This window comes from Alosa alosa, chromosome 17, assembly GCF_017589495.1.
Source record: "Alosa alosa isolate M-15738 ecotype Scorff River chromosome 17, AALO_Geno_1.1, whole genome shotgun sequence".
Classification (NCBI taxonomy): Eukaryota; Metazoa; Chordata; class Actinopteri; order Clupeiformes; family Clupeidae; genus Alosa; species Alosa alosa.
Window position 1 is genome coordinate 3,705,640 of NC_063205.1, and position 16,152 is coordinate 3,721,791.

The window sequence follows — 16,152 nt, forward strand, 5'->3', positions numbered from 1 at the left end:
GTCTTTTGGAGAGCAACTCTGATAAACGTACATTTTGTTGGAACACACCCCACTGCGTATTCTTAGGGTGCTTTCACACCTGGCTCTATCGTTTCGATTGGGTAAGCCTATATGTGAAAGCTGCAATCGCACTGTTTCGGAACAAAACAAACGGACCGAGACCGCTTGGACTCTAGAATAGTTCGTTTGCAGTGAGAAAGCAATTGGCCAGTTGCAGCAGAACGACTTGCTTGTGCTAACATTTTTGTAGGCCTACACATTAGGCTACAAGTTTATTCAACTTTTAACAAAGTAGAAATTTAGCTAGCCTTTGTTTTGAATTTCAAGCGAATGTCTTTGCGGCTAACTTTACCGGTGTTATGCGCGAGAACGGGAGAGAGTGTAAGCCTAGAAACACAGACACACACACACATGGAGTTCTTAATAAGTTAAATGTGGGGTTAAGTGTTAGGTGACTGCGGGATAGTCTTCAGCTGTCAAATGTAACCGATCTGGGAAAAAGTTTAATCTCACATGGATTTGTTATATCATTTGTTCCGATATAAATGCTGCCATGTAAACACAAATGAACCCAAGGACAATGGAGAAAAACTGTGAATATGTGAACTATGAAAGCACCCTTAATTAGTGCTTTTAATCAAAACTTCTTTCTTGTCTTTTCTCTCACAGGTGATGCAGATAGTCAATGCTGATGCCATTGTTGTGAAACTGAACTCAGGAGAGTACAAGACAATACATCTGTCAAGCATCAGACCCCCCAGACTGGAAGGCGAGGTAAGCTTGCAGATTATCAACTGGAGGCTAGGATCAGACAAGGGTGAGTGCTTTGGGCACGAGAGCAATGGGATGACAATGGAGACGTGGAAATGGTGGTAAAGGTTTAGCTGTGATGAGCTGCTTGCTCCCATGTTATTCCGTCCATGTCTGAAATTATATTGCTATGTTCAGTTTCTTAAAATCTGTGGAATGTTTAATGATGTAGCTAGTGCAGTCTCAAGGGAATTATGGGGAGGCTTAATAGTGAAGAAAAGAACAGTTAAATATAGCAGTAGGAATAAGCATGAGAATCAGGCCTTAAGGATTACTTGCCTTCCGTGTGAACTTTGACCTTGCTGTAGCAAACTGATGACTTGGCAAATATAGAGTCTCCAACGACTCCCCAATGGCTGCCTTCATTAGCCTGGCTTTTGACTAATACCTATTCAAGCTTTGTCTTTTGCTCAGTTTGAGAGGCAAAATCTTCATACGCAGCTGTCCGACAGATACATAAATAACCTTGAACATGAGCAATGTAAGCTGCTCCTATCTATGGAGACTGTTCGTACTTCGTGTGTTTGAGTCCATTTAGAACGTAGTTACCAGAGTATGGATTTAATCAGATCAAGAGGAAGCTTACGGAATAGCAAAGATAAAATCCCCTGCATGGTAGCACAAGCTGTTATTGCACATTTACAAAAGTTCAAATGTGTCGCATCTAGGGAGGGGAAAAAAACGGTCACCACTATATTTATTTATGCGTTTGTTGTCTGAATCTATCGTCCTACTAAAAGCCACATAGGCAAGTGTCCTTTGATGTAATTTCAAATAAATGCATTAGGGAGGCTAGGAGTGGATTTGGACTCTAGAGGTTTTATTGCTGTGCTGAAGTACTCAGGATGCAGAGGTTTGTTTCCTTCACAAGAACTGACCACACATTTTCAGAGATGACATGCAGATGAAATGGATGAGTTTGTCTCCTCTCCGAATCATCATTGCTTGTTTTCCGTCTTTTTGTTCTTTCTTTCTTTCTTTCTTTCTTTCTTTCTCTCTTTCTCTCTCTTTCTCTCTCTCACTATCACTGCTTCTGTCTTCATTTGCTTTTACATCTGACACTCTTCCCTCCCTTACTCACTCACATACATACCCCCCCACCTCCCCCTCCCCATTCTTTTGGGAGTCTCTTCTTTGGTCCAATACTGAGCTCTGTGCTCTCTGGCTGCCTCTCTGTACTGACATGTAGTTCTGCAGAGGCTACGGCTGCACCAGATGCTTTGACAGCATGCATTTTGTGCTCCACTGCACAGTCGTATGTTAGGGGCTGTTGAGTGAGAGGAGAGGGTTGGTTTGGCTTCACTCTACCACTCTTTGTGAATTTGCTTAAAGGATCACAGTATATAGTCATGTATGATCCTAACATGTGTTCCCACCGTCCCATGCACCCAGAGAGGTCAGCGTGTCCTTGAATTGGGGCTTCAGTCTTTAAAGGTACAGTGTACAGAGTACAAAAAGATTAAAAACATGTATTAATTATAAACTATGTTACTATGTTGTATGTTACCTATTGTATTTCCATGAGCATCAAATAGTTTATTTAGCCATTTCCTTTTTGAATTCTCTAAAATGTTAGAAATTCAGTATAATAAAAAACAAGCAGCGACCAGGGGTGTCAAGCCGCTCAGCCGATTGAAATGAAGGGGAAAAAGCGTGATTGGGAGTAGTGTGTAGTCAAGTTATGACCTCAATATGATGGCAACCAAAAATATCTCTACCAATACTGAAATGATAACAACGGCAGAGACCCAACACGTAAGGAAAAGTAATGAAATAATGAATGTGAGGCATCCTCTGTCACCTGCCCTGATTTTCCAGCACTGACCAAAGCACATCATGATATTATTGCCCTAATAAATATTTATTAAAAGAATGAATGCGATCACCTACTTAATAATTTGATCAAGAAAAAGTATGTGAACCCATGCACAACCCAATAATAATAAATTATCTTTTGGAAATTGATCTTAATGTCTTAATTAACAAAATGAGGAAACAAATTTTCAGGGCGAAGATCCTCCATCTTGCCAATTTTGCAAAACACCCCTGTCAGTGAGACCTATTTTGATCTGTTGCCCTGCCTTGAAAACCAGACAACAATTTTATCATCACAATTCTATAGCTGATGTTTTTAGTAAGGTCCCACTTTTGAAGGTTTTAGAATATCTTACTAGCATAGACATATTTAAGTTTCTATAACACACAATGCTCTGGCCATTAAATAGCCTTAGTTGCGGAAATGGCCTTAAATTAAACAAACAAACCAATTTTCAGGAAGGACACCAATTTTCTTTGTGGATGAATAATGTATTGTAAATAAATAAATGTTCTTCCTTAAAATACAGGGGACATAAGTATACACACTCCTACACACCCCTATGTTAAATTCCCACAGAGACGGGCAGATTTTTATTTTTAAAGGCCAGTTATTTCATGGATTAAGGATACTATGCATCCTGATAAAGTTCCCTTGGCCTTAGGAATTAAAATAGCCCCACATCATCACCTTCACCATACCTAGAGATTGGTTAGCCTTTATTTCAGCTAGCTAATAGCAAATGGTTCGCAAAATTGTTCTCAATTTGCATTGAGACATAATCTTATGGAAAGTACCCCATGTGTATACCTATGCCCCCTGTATTTTAAGGAACATTTATTTACAATACATTATTCATTAACAAAGGAAATTGGTGTCCTTAAAAGTTGGATTTTCCCTCATTTTATTAATTAAGGCATTAAGATCAATTTCCAAAAGATTTTTTATTTATTCCTCTTTTTAGTCAACTTTAGCATGGGTTCACACATTTTTTCTTGCAACTTTATATTGTGGAGGATATGATTTTCTTTGATAACTATATTTTCAACCACATATCATTATTACCGCTAATAATAGGACTGTTAATACAAGTTGTAGGACTACAACATACTGAGAAATACTTTTAAAGTAGCCTAATCACAAAAAATATATTCATATTGACAAACATGTGGCTGGGATTTTGTAAAAACTTGCAAACTGCTAAAAACAGGTTAATTGATTGATTGATTACACATTGTGTTTGCACTAGAGATGCGCGGTTCGCGGTTAAACCGCGGATCGGGCGGATGACATAAAGAAATATAATATTTTAATTAAATTCAGGCAGGTGGCGGTTGAACCAATCAAATGAAAAAAATATATAGCCTATACATTGTTAAATTGTGTTACCTATAGTCAATTTCCTCAGGCAGTAATTTGGCCTAGTTGCTTCTATGCATGCTGCTTTGTTTAGGCTAGGCTTCTATCAGAGATGGTGTTTCAGAATTGGTGTATTCCGATGTTTCACTGAGCAACCCCTCTCACGCACGCACACACACGCACACTAAAGGTAACAAAAAGTGTAAATTAAGTAGCCTATCAGCATTTTTTTCTCTCCAGTGTGCAATAAGAAAGTAGAATAGGCTACAGTGCAAGTTGACCGATGATTCATCTCCCATGTCGCGTCTCGTTGCAGAGCCTTGGTAGGCCACTAAGCAAATCTGCAACCTATGAGCCCAGCTGCCAGTATTGGAGGAGGCCTAAACATCTCGTAGATGAGACTGCCTGGGTTATTTTGTTTCGATATTATATATAAAACACAGTCATTGTAGCCTACCATTTAGGGAATAGGCATTTAAAAGAGAGACAGATTATGGAGTGATATGACTCAGAAATGACATCGGGCAATGGCAGTGCGAGATGTTCAGAACGTAAGAGGTAAAACTTCTACAAGCTCAATAACATCCACAGCGGAAAAAGAAGGTAAGAAAAATAGTCGGAAAACTTAGATGTGTAACGCAAGCAAGCAAGTTTGGCGGTTGTTACTTTATTTAGGTTGTTATTTTATAAGGATTTCTTTCTTTTTGCAAAAAATAAAGTACAATAGGCAATAATTAGTAGGCTAAATAGCAGCATGTTGAAATGATGTGCCAAATTGCTTTTTTTATTACACTGATAACATTGTAGGCTACAGGCCGATGTGCATTTTATTTGGAGACTGTTTTGCGAGACAGAGACTGAGTTTGCTGCTGATATTCTGGGGATAGGCTACAACATAGCCAATTTAGGACTTTAGCCTTTTAATATATTTGCTGCATTGGATCAGTCTTTCTAGAACAGGCAAGAGCTTTCTAGCCTCATGTCAGCAGCGCCGCATCACCCATATACATTAAAACAACCAGCGGATGGCGGGCGGTGCGGTTTTTAAAATTGGTCAAAAAACGTTGGTGCGTATGGATGGCGGATGGATAAGTTTTGCTATGCAGTTACGGTTGAAATAATAGCCAATCTGCGCATCTCTAGTTTGCACATGATAAAATTGGTAACTAGGCCAAATTTAAAAGATAATTGTTGTTTATTGCCTTGTCAAACTCTTATTGCGGGCATAAGCTTGATGTACTTATGTCATCTATCACTTACACTAAACTCTCATTCTTTGAGATTCATTCTCTTATATCTGAAGGTGTCTGGCATTGTAATTTAATCTTAAACAACGTTATTAAACTCATTATCCATCCCTGTACAATCTCTTACCATTAGGCTAGGCTACGTTAAATTAAAATATAGGCTACTACATAGACCTACCCTACGCTCTTGAACGCAGCATGACTGCACTTCACCATCACACCACTATATGAGCAAACCGCATAGCCTAATATCAATTTGACAGCACTCGCAAGTTCGAACAAGTCACCCTGCTTTGATGCGAGTGTTTTGTCTAATTACATAGGCGTTCATTGGGCTGGTTCAAGTCCTGTTTGTTGTTGAACTTGCGCAGACCCGGCGGCAGACACATATTCACGGACGGGCATTACACCTTTCCAGGGGGGCACGGGAACTTAAATTGATCACGGTAGTTTAAGCTTACACTTGACAAAACATTCTAATATGAAAATGTAGATGCAATTGTTGTAAAATGGTGCAGCTCCTTTAAGAGAGCCCCGTGAGGGATGGAGAGAGAAAGCGAGAGGGGATACGTGTGTTAGAACTGAGATGCGTGTGGAAAAAGTAGACGTGCTATTGAGACTGGAGCTAGTCATATTCAAAATAATGCAAAAATAAATCCGCAGATAAAACCAAAATCCTCGTTCATTTGCTAACCACTTTTAGATAGAGTGTTAGGGAGTTAGCCCCGAAGTTACGGATAACTTTGGCCCTGGAGTGGTAACAAGCTCCCTGTTCTCCGACTAGGTCAGAAGAAAAAAACAGTAAAGGTTAACGCTATCAAACAAACCCAGAAACTACTAGGCCTACTTCTACTAACTACGATATGAGATATAGCCTACTTGCGAGCCGATAAGCTATATTTGTCATCGGATGACAGGGGTTAGTGCCAGGGACGGATTAAACACCCCCACCCCCTGACCGCGACGCGCGCGTGTTTGCGCATGCAGCCAGCGCTTCTCTCTTTGCTGTTGCTGTGCAGGCTGGTGCACAATTTCACACAATGAAAATGTAGTACATTATGTCCTATATTATAACTCAGGCCCACACAGAAATTAATTCCAGCAGCTGTTTTTTATTATTAGGCTGTAATCTCCCTTTGCTGGTCAATCAGTCTACAGCAACATTTTTCACTAAACGGACCGGACAACAGTTGTCATATTTCTGACAGACCGGTAGCAGGGACGTTGATAGTATTTTGTGAGAGGTGGTGCTGATCATATTACGGGGGGTTCGGTGGTGTCTCCCCCGGGAAAATTTCGAAATTCTGGCTGTTAAATATACCCTTTTAACACCGTTTGAAAGGGGCATACAAACTTTAACAGAGCAAGCAGGGCCTGTTTTCTGTCTGACTCAGGTGACGTGAACATTGGCTACCTGCAAGATTTTCACTTCACTGCTGCTTGACACTACCTTGCATGGAGACATATTTCACGTTAACAGTGGAGATGTTAGCAAAACTATAGCGTTTGGTAAATGAAGATGCAGATCATCTCCCTAATTAATTTCTTTGCGCAACAGCCCACATTATGCGCTCACTCCAGCGAGACGAGTGAAATAAGTGTAGGCCTGCCAATCATCGGCATCGCCATAGGCTATTTGCTACGATATAAGCTACTTTTAGGCCTACAACAAGTCGCAATTTTATAGGCTATCCAATCGCTATGCTGTTTTCATGAACATTGCAGGAATCCACTTCATTCACCGACCCACGAGTGGGTCAGTTTCACTTTCGCAAACACGCATACACATTGAATGAGCACTCATAGCCTACCACTTCCACCTAATATTATGCCTCAATGTTTTCCTGATCAATAAATACTTCTTAATTCATAAAATATATAGTTTATTTTTCTTTCGGTCCGCGGTTCCATAACACCATTCAGTTGTGCCGCAAATTAACAGACAGAAGCACCGGGCATAATCTAGCCTAAATTCATGGCAAATTTTTTTTTTTAAATCCGAGGGCCCCCATTGGCTGAGGGCCCCTGTGCACGTGCACACTTGGCACAAGCCATGATCCGTCCCTGGTTAGTGCAGAAGTGAAGTGGACTGCGCCACGTAACCTCCTCTCCATTTAGGTGATGAGCTTACCTAATGTTCCTGATTGATTAGCTACGGAATAATACAGATTTTACAAGTTTTATTTGCTACTTGCTAGATTGACAAACGTATAATATAGGCCTACATTTAATAAGTGTTCAAAATCAATCTATGGGGTTGGTTGGAGCAGCCAAGCTCGTCCAGGGCGGGCACAGATGACTTCCAGGACGGGCCTGGCCCCCCAAAGCCCCCCGTGCCGCCGGGACTGAACTTGCGCTTCGCCTCTTCTATGTTTATTGACAAAGCCATAAATTATGGCCCATAATACAGCCTACTTCAATGATTGTGTGAATTGATCTGCAACTATCATCTGCCATTCAGAGCTTCGGAAAGTTCCCAGATATCTTGAAACTGTTAGCAATCTCTGATGGCGGAATATTCAAAGGCTACCCGACAACATCTCATCATGCAGTGCACATTCCAAAATTGTTCGTCTATTTATTTCCACGGTTCAACACACGAGACGACTGAACACCCCGGTGTTGATATCACTATGTGTACATTAGCCTATAATACTAGAACATAATTTGGCTGCAATGGCTTTATTCATTTCTGCCAGTTAGTGCATTTTCCTGGTGTATAAGTTACAGACTACATGCATTACTGTGTTTTAGCCTATGTGAGACGGTGGTATGGTTCAAATGAGTTACGTTGTGAAATTAAGAATGGCACTCAGACTAAACTAAGTTTTAGTCTATTTTTTTGTATTGTGAAATTGAAATGAAATATGGACATTTGCAATCAATAATATGTTGAAATTAATCAAAAGGAATAGATTTCTATCAAATCTGTCAAGTTATAGCCTTGCGCATACTGCGCAAAAGCGCCACTCGCGCCTAGGCTATTTAATTGTATCGCCTTTAGACTGTACTGGATGTGCCAACTTTTTATGAGAGAGATCCCCTTAAAGACAAAAAGATCATTTGAGATTCCGCCCAGTAACTCATTTTTTTCATGGGTTTAACAGGGTTTTACGGGTTAGAGTAATGTTGTCAAATAAGCCATTACTTCAATTCATCGTGTTTCCTTACTCTCTGACAACATATGGTGATCGTTTTTTTAAATGGTTACAGTTTATTTTCCATTATTTCCTACATACTGGTCCTTTAATCCAAACCTCTGCTTTTCTTATAAGATTACTGCTCTTCAAATGCTTTCTTGTCGTTTCTCTGCCTCTGGCTTTCTCCCTCTTTTTTTCCCCCCACTCTCTCCCTCATGCTCTCCTCATGTGCGTGCACACTCACACTCAGCTTTAGGCGGGGCTATCTGAAGGTCTTATGTGGTGACCAGACCAGAGATGGACTGTGACAACTGCTACTCAGCCTCTCCACTCTATTCTCGCTCCAGGCTTCCCAGAGGGAGGGCTTCCCCTCCCAGAGGGGACCGCATTAGCCATGATTGACAGGGTGTGGACCCAATGTATTTTGATCAGTGCAACGTGACGTTACATTCAGGCCTCCTATTTTTATTTGATTATTTTCTCCCTGTTCCTCCCTTGAACTGAGCATTGCTGTCTTTTTTTCATTTTAGAGATGCGTTCTATTTTGAGAAATACATTCCAGTAAGCTCTTTAAGGCTATGCAGCAGGACAAACTAAACCAGAGTCAAAGGAAAGCTTATGCCAGAGTAACTAGTCCTACCATGTAGGTATTATATACAGGGCTGTACAGTGTAACATATTTGTCGCACGTGCTACAGTCTGTGCGATGGATGATTTACAATATACTTGCAGCGTGTTAAACTACACTTGCAGGCATGCAACGCAAATTAAGCACTCACCGATAAAAGCGCACACCCTTCATTGAGGAGCAACCAACTGTTGTCGCTATCAGAAACTTTAAACTGACGTCACTATCAGAAACTTCTGACACAATGCAATCTCGCAGAAGCCTATTCAGGTGACGCTACATCCATTAAAAGTAGGGGTTGTTGGCTAATTGGCTATTGCCTCAACTGGCAGCCTAATGTAACCCTTAGAACCCGATTGACGCAAAGTGCGTCAAAAAACACATCCTTTCTTCTGTTACATTGCTCCGCAAGTGTTCATCACAGCAAGACCTTTATTGCGTGACCGAGCAGAAGTGGGGCTTTCCAACGAGACCACGCACTTGTCTGTACGTTAAAGTATGAAAAAAAAAAAAAAAATCATGAAATGAAATCAAATTGCATCATATTTACAGTCTATACTTCTCTGCGTTCACCTGCACACCCATTACTCTCGTTTGAATTACTCGCGAACCTGTGATCGCATAGGTATGGCAAGCATATCAGATGAAAGAGGAGACACAGGGCTATCCATTAGTACCATGTATATCGATCCTTCTGGCTTATAAAAACAGATGAAGTGACTGCAAAATAATAACGTCATGTACACAAACCAACGCTGCACACCCATTACTCTCGTTTGAATTACTCGCTGACCCGTGATCGGATAAATATGCCACGCATGTCAGATGAAAGAGGAGACACACAGCTAACATTCTTCTGGGTTATAAAACAAATGAAGTGACAGCAAAAATAATAACTTCATATAGCTCGACTTTAGGGATCGACCGATATGGATTTTTTTAGTACCGATACCGATTTTTTTTCCATCAGCCTTAGCCGATAACCGATACAGGCTGCCGATTTTCTTGAGCCGATATTTGGAGCCGATACTGCTTTTGCTCCCTCAATTTACATCATACAAATGACACATAATTACACAAATGATGATAACAAATGTTATAAGTCTCAATTTAAAAAAGGAAAATGTATTGAACTTATGGATGGGTGCACTGCATATGGTTAACTGTGCAAGGGTAAAAGGCTTTCATCAACATCTTGCTTGCTGACATATAAGACATAATTCAGGTCATCACAAAATGTCCTGTCAACACATTTAAATAATTTAAGAAAACAATAAGCCTGAAAAGAAGCTGAAATAAAGTGCTTGATTTGTAATTTAAGACTGCATGGTTAAAAAAAAAAAAAAATTCTAAAAAAAGCTGCCAGATTTGTCAACCACATAACATAAATCAGCAGAGGAAAATAACGTGGTGTCAGATGTTTCTGTTCTAAACGGCATCAACTTTAAAAGGTATAAAAGCGCACTCTCATATCATATCGCTGTGATGCGTGTGTCCCACTGAGTGAGACAGACCAGACGCACACACAAACTTCTGTTTGGTAGCTGACGAAAACTCAACCACCATTGAATTAGATTGATAATGATAACGTTAGCAAACAGCTCTAAACACAAATAAGGCATACACAGTACACTTATGTCTGGTACATGATAAACGTTAACACAAATTAATATTCAACAACGTATAACACGTCTCTCATTATTAAAGCTCTGATATCACTGCGATGGCAACTCTGCCCAGCTCGAAGGGAGAGGGGGAGGGAGAGACACACACCACACGCGTCCAAAACTCAGCCAGGTGGTCGCTGAATTAAACTCCCACAAATACCACGGAACAACGTCGGCATTAGGCTACTTAATCATATGATTGGCCAGTGTTCGTAACAGCTACCGCTACCGCATACATACGGATAGCCTACAAAGCTATTTGCAGCTCCCTAAATAGCCTACAATGGCAAGCAGTTTTAGACGAGGCATTAAGGGAGGGAGACACACAAACACCACACGCGTCCAAAACTCAGCCAGGTGGTCGCTGAATAAAACTCCCACAAATACCACGGAACAACGTTGGCATTACTTAATCATATGACCAGTGTTCGTAACCGCTACCGCTACCGCATGCATATGGATAGCCTACAACTTAGCTATTTGCAGCTCCCTAAATACAATGGCAAGCAGTTTTATAGACGAGGGATTCAGCATTAGATAAAGTATCTATCATTCGCGTTTTCCATTTGGATCCACAAACTTGCTTCCACTTTCAAGTTTACTGTTGTCTTGAAGAGCATGCTTTCAGCACTCTGCTAGTGGGGGAGGGGCAGTCTGCACGTGAATTGACACAGAGCTGCCTGTGGACGCCTGTATGTAAATAATGCGGGGGAAAAACTATCGGCGAACACAGCCTCTTATCGGCCGATGCCGATACATGTAAAAAAAACACGAATATCGGTCGATCCCTACTCGACTTACCTCACGTTTTTGTCTGTTTTTGTGGCAAAGTATGTTTATAATCCAACGCTATCGTGTGTTTCTCTATGGCAAAGCATGTTTCATAATCCGGTTTTGAGATCCTAGCAAATTCCTGCATGGCATCCAATTCAAGGCTCACATTGCATCCCAATTTGTTCGACAAAGAAACACCTTGTTTGCCTTTACTTTTGTTTATGGCAATGCAGTAAAAAGTTGTAGAGAATCACGAGTGCAGACACCATAGGCACACACAGGCTAACACGCAAACTCAAGTCAGGTCAGATCAGTTCGTGTCACAGATATGGAGCGCAGCAAGGTAATTTTAATCACTAAATAAAAAATGGCATTTATTTCTGTAAGGCGCACACCATATATGTCTATAAACTGCTCAGCCCCAGAGAATCCCTCCACCATGGCAATGATATTGCCAGACAGTCTGCCCTACACACACATGAAATGCATGTAGAGCTATGAGCTTGCTGTGGTGAGATACATATCAAAATATAAGAATTTTTATAATACACTTTTTATATTTTAATTCTTTACATTTTTAATGTGCATGAGGCCCATATAGCATCACAATGAATATGAAGATCATGTTAAAAGTTAGCTGGCAAAAACATAAAAATGTAGGTTACATACCTGATGTCACTGAGCTGTCAAAGAGGCTACGAAACCATCTCCGTACGTTATCGCTAATTAAACTCCATAGGCCAAACGCCATAGTTGCTGTTAAAATGCCTACTAGGTTTTAAAAGTATCGATTTAGCACCGGTATCGGATAAAACCCAAACGATACCCAACCCTATTGTAAACCCACAAATAATGCAAACATTAATAATGGGACGGCATTTAATTATTTTCTTTTTTTTATTTACCACAAAGCCTGAACCATGCAGGTAGTAAGTCAAAAATCCATAGCTTAATCCAAGTAGGCAGTCGCTTATTTGTCGTCTTCCAGAAATGCTTTACCAAGATAGATCCGCAAAAGTTTTTGGCACAAGGTTTAAGGCCCAATCCCATTTCTCTGTCTTATCCCTTCCCCTTCCCCTACCCCTTCGTCTTACCTCTAGCCCTCAAAACAGTGGCAATAGCCTAGAAATCTAGACGCGCCCCTAGCGGCAGCAAATTACATTTGCTGCCAGGGCTAGTCTAGCAACTCTCTGTTGTCTTGTGAGCTCCAGAAATCGAAACTTAATCAGGCATTGAAATCGTGTATAGAGTCGTTTGGTGGGCTTAACATAATGATTGATGGCAGAGTTGCAACGGTTTGGCTTGAATTCCCTGCTACTTGAAAACAAATATCCTGTTGCGCCCCTGGCCGTGCAGAGGGAATTTGAAAGACAACTAATTATCCCGCCCCTCGGACTGAGCACTGCGAACGGTGAGTGCCCAGACCCTACATTTTAATGTGGGTCTGGCTCGCCAGGCTAGAGTGGCAAGACATGGGGGTTAAAATATTCCATCACTAGCCTCCCATAGGGGAGCCCTGGGATGTTTGAAACACTTTTGAATTAATCATAATTTACAAAGAGATTGTACCACACTGAAAGCTAATATTTTGTTACTAGCAACCTACATCTATCTTCTGTAAAATACCGTTGCATTTTCAGCTCATGAAAAAATAAAACGTTCAGGAATTAGTTTAGTAACAGTGAAACGTGTGTAATCTGTGTTTTCCAGAGTTTTTTCCAGCGGAGCGGTGCTGTTAGTCATAGGAAGCTAGGGGAGTCCGGGAATCCATCTGACTTCGCAGAGAGTCTGGCCTAGATCCATAGGCGTACGTTTATTTCCGGGTGGGAGGGCACAGTTTGAGGTTTAAAATCATTGGAGTTCCTTTGAACCGCTTTGAACCAATCACTAATAACCGGCGTTTCGTCATACAGAGAAGTTTCTCTGCAGCACTCCCATAACAAGCACGGGTGCATCTTATCAGCAAACGAGCACACGTTTTATCTGTGTAACTCTCGCCAAAATGCATCATATAGTGTTTTGTGAATGTACCCAAGTCAAACTTTCATGAAAATGCATAAGTATGTCCAAAGCGCCACTTTTAAGCTTGTATGCGTTGTCGTTTTCGGGTGAAATGACCTTTTGAATGGGATTCCTATAGGGCCACTACTTTTTTTGATACAATCACGTCAAAATCGCTATTTTTCAAACACTATGAAGGCTCGACACAACATGGAACTTTGATCGAAGTATCATCAGTGTCTCTACACATGAACTCGAGCATTTAGAACAGAGTTTACTAAAAGAGAGGTTTTGAACAACTCACTTGTTTTTTCTGCTCGCTGCCATCTTGCAACGAGTGAGTTGTCCAAAATCGTTCTTTTTAGTAAACTATGTGTACACAAACAATGTTCTTAATGCTCGAGTTCATATGTAGAGACACTGATGATGCTTCGATCAAAGTTTCAAGTTATGTCGAGCCTTCTTAGTGTTTGAAAAATAGCGATTTTGATGAGTACTGTAGGGAAAAGAAATCGACCGGAAGTACGTAGACAGGCCAAGGCCAGGCTATCTTTTTGTAATGTAATGCAAAATTTCTATGATTTTGGTGAGCTCTACAGGAATGACGAGGAACGATCTCAAGATGTAAATAGTTACGTATTCTATTACTCAAACAGTATTACCCAACATTGGAGAGCATTGACTCTGACACTGATATAGAACAAACAAAAAAAATGAAACCCTGCATGGAATTTATCTGGGAATACTGAGGGTAGGGGCGAGCTACCTCGCTGGCGTGTTTCATTTGGTTCTTTGGTTAAAATATATTGTAGGCTATGTTTGTTTTGCACAAAATTGTGTCTTCTAATAAACTTAACACAAATTCCTGTGAAATCCCTGACTGCGCCTTCAATGTTACCCTACTATTATTTGTTGACATCAAACCTCGACTGTTCCCGCAGTTCACTCCCATTTTTTTTCTTTTCTTTTCATGTGACATTTTTGCGGCAGAGTAACTAGTCCTACCATATATGAAATTAGAAAGAGGCCACACATCTCACACACAAAGTGGATCCAGGCCATCTTGCAATAGCAATTTCTGGATCACATAGAATCATAGATCAATGAATGTTGTTGCGCTGCATCGCTAACTGACAATACACATTGGAAATGTGCGCATGTCTGACATGAAGTCATTTAATTTCACTCTTGATACATCTGCGTGTGAAAGGTGGCGTACTCAACATTTTTGTGCATACGCAAGCGTTGTACATGAGGCCCTTTTTAAAAAATAAAAAAAAAATCAGTTTGAGGAAAAGTCTCACATTTTTCTTTGGGAAAACAGAAAGCACCCTGCTTCATGATGTCACCAATATTATGAAGTAGACCAGTCCCTTTTGTTAAAAAATAAGTCCGTTACAGGATGCTGCCATCCCAGGGATGGTGTTCTTTGGATTAAAACCCTTACCCCTCTTCTTCCATACATAATGTTGACATGGCCAAACAGCGTAGATTTTTCTGCAGACTTTAGCATTGTTTTTCTATGCCCGTTTTTGAGTAGTAGCTTCTTCCTTTGAGCATAGCCCTTCAAATTGTACTGATGCAGTACTCTCTTTACTTTGCATGTAGATACTTTCTTACCAGTTACCTCCGACAACTTTAATAATCTCTTAACTGTTGTCTGTAAATGCTTTTGAACCTTATCAAAATAAGATAATCTGTAGGACTTGGGACACTTGTCCTTACTGAATGATGCGATAACTGGCCCAGTGGTTTTACTAGTGACTAGTCCCCTCTGCTGTTGGCTTCTGTAAGAGGGGTACCAGACACTTGTGGTTGACTATCTCGCCAGTGGCTCATTTCTCTTACAATTATTTTGTTATTTATTTGTTTTAGAATGTTTTGGTAGTGAGTGTTTCTAATATAGTATCTTCATCTTTCTAGATATGAGCTACAGTATCTTACAGTGTAGCCACTTTTTGTGCTCTAAAAGTTTTCTGACATTTACCTTCCTCCTATTATAGTTGTATGCTTTGTGTAGGACTGTAAGAACATTATCTTCTCATGAGTCAAGTACTGTGTGCTCAGAGCCAATCAATGCCTCTTTTGCCACCCACATTGATGGGGGAGTTTCAGCTTCTCTTCTGACAGAACTGAGGCCCCCAGCTCTCTTTCTTTAGCCTGCACTCCAATGCTGTGACCTCTCACAAGGTGATGTGATGCCACTTTACATCAAGTACTGAGACCCCTGTGGCTTCCTCCCCCATGTGTTTGTTTGGCTGCAGGGGGAAGGAATGACTAGTTATTTGCAGGCAGATGAAAATGGGTTGTCCTCGCACTGTCTCAAGACAGATATAAAAATCCTGTTGGGGAACTCACGATTTCTTTCTCCCCCTTTTCTTTGGTCTTAATTGGAAGTGTTCTCGGTCCATCTTGGTGATTTCTGTTTGTCTCAGTGCATGTGTTCGTCTGTGTGTAAGCATACTACATAAGGTTCCTTCATTTCTACCTTTTCTAAAAAGTTGGTAGGAAAGAGAGGGATGCCACCATTTCACATCAGTTTCTGCTTTGACAGCAATAATGTTAAAGATATCTATTGGTTGTTTATAGTCATTTTCATGAATGTCTCTTCAAATATGAAAATGGATTCGATTTCTGTACTGTAAGAATGTGCGGAGTATTGTGTTATTCTGTCATTCAGTATGGCCTGCTGTTCTGAGCTCTGCAAAAC

At 40.6% G+C, this 16,152-nt stretch overlaps 1 protein-coding gene across 1 annotated transcript in view; it reads left to right on the forward strand.

The window, feature by feature from the left end:
* Positions 1-16,152, forward strand: part of snd1 (staphylococcal nuclease and tudor domain containing 1) — a 135,895-nt gene that overhangs the window by 18,019 nt on the left and 101,724 nt on the right. The window contains exon 10 of the mRNA XM_048268667.1: positions 670-774. Within this exon, the coding sequence (XP_048124624.1) occupies positions 670-774 (105 nt within the window). The remainder of the gene's footprint in view (positions 1-669; positions 775-16,152) is intronic.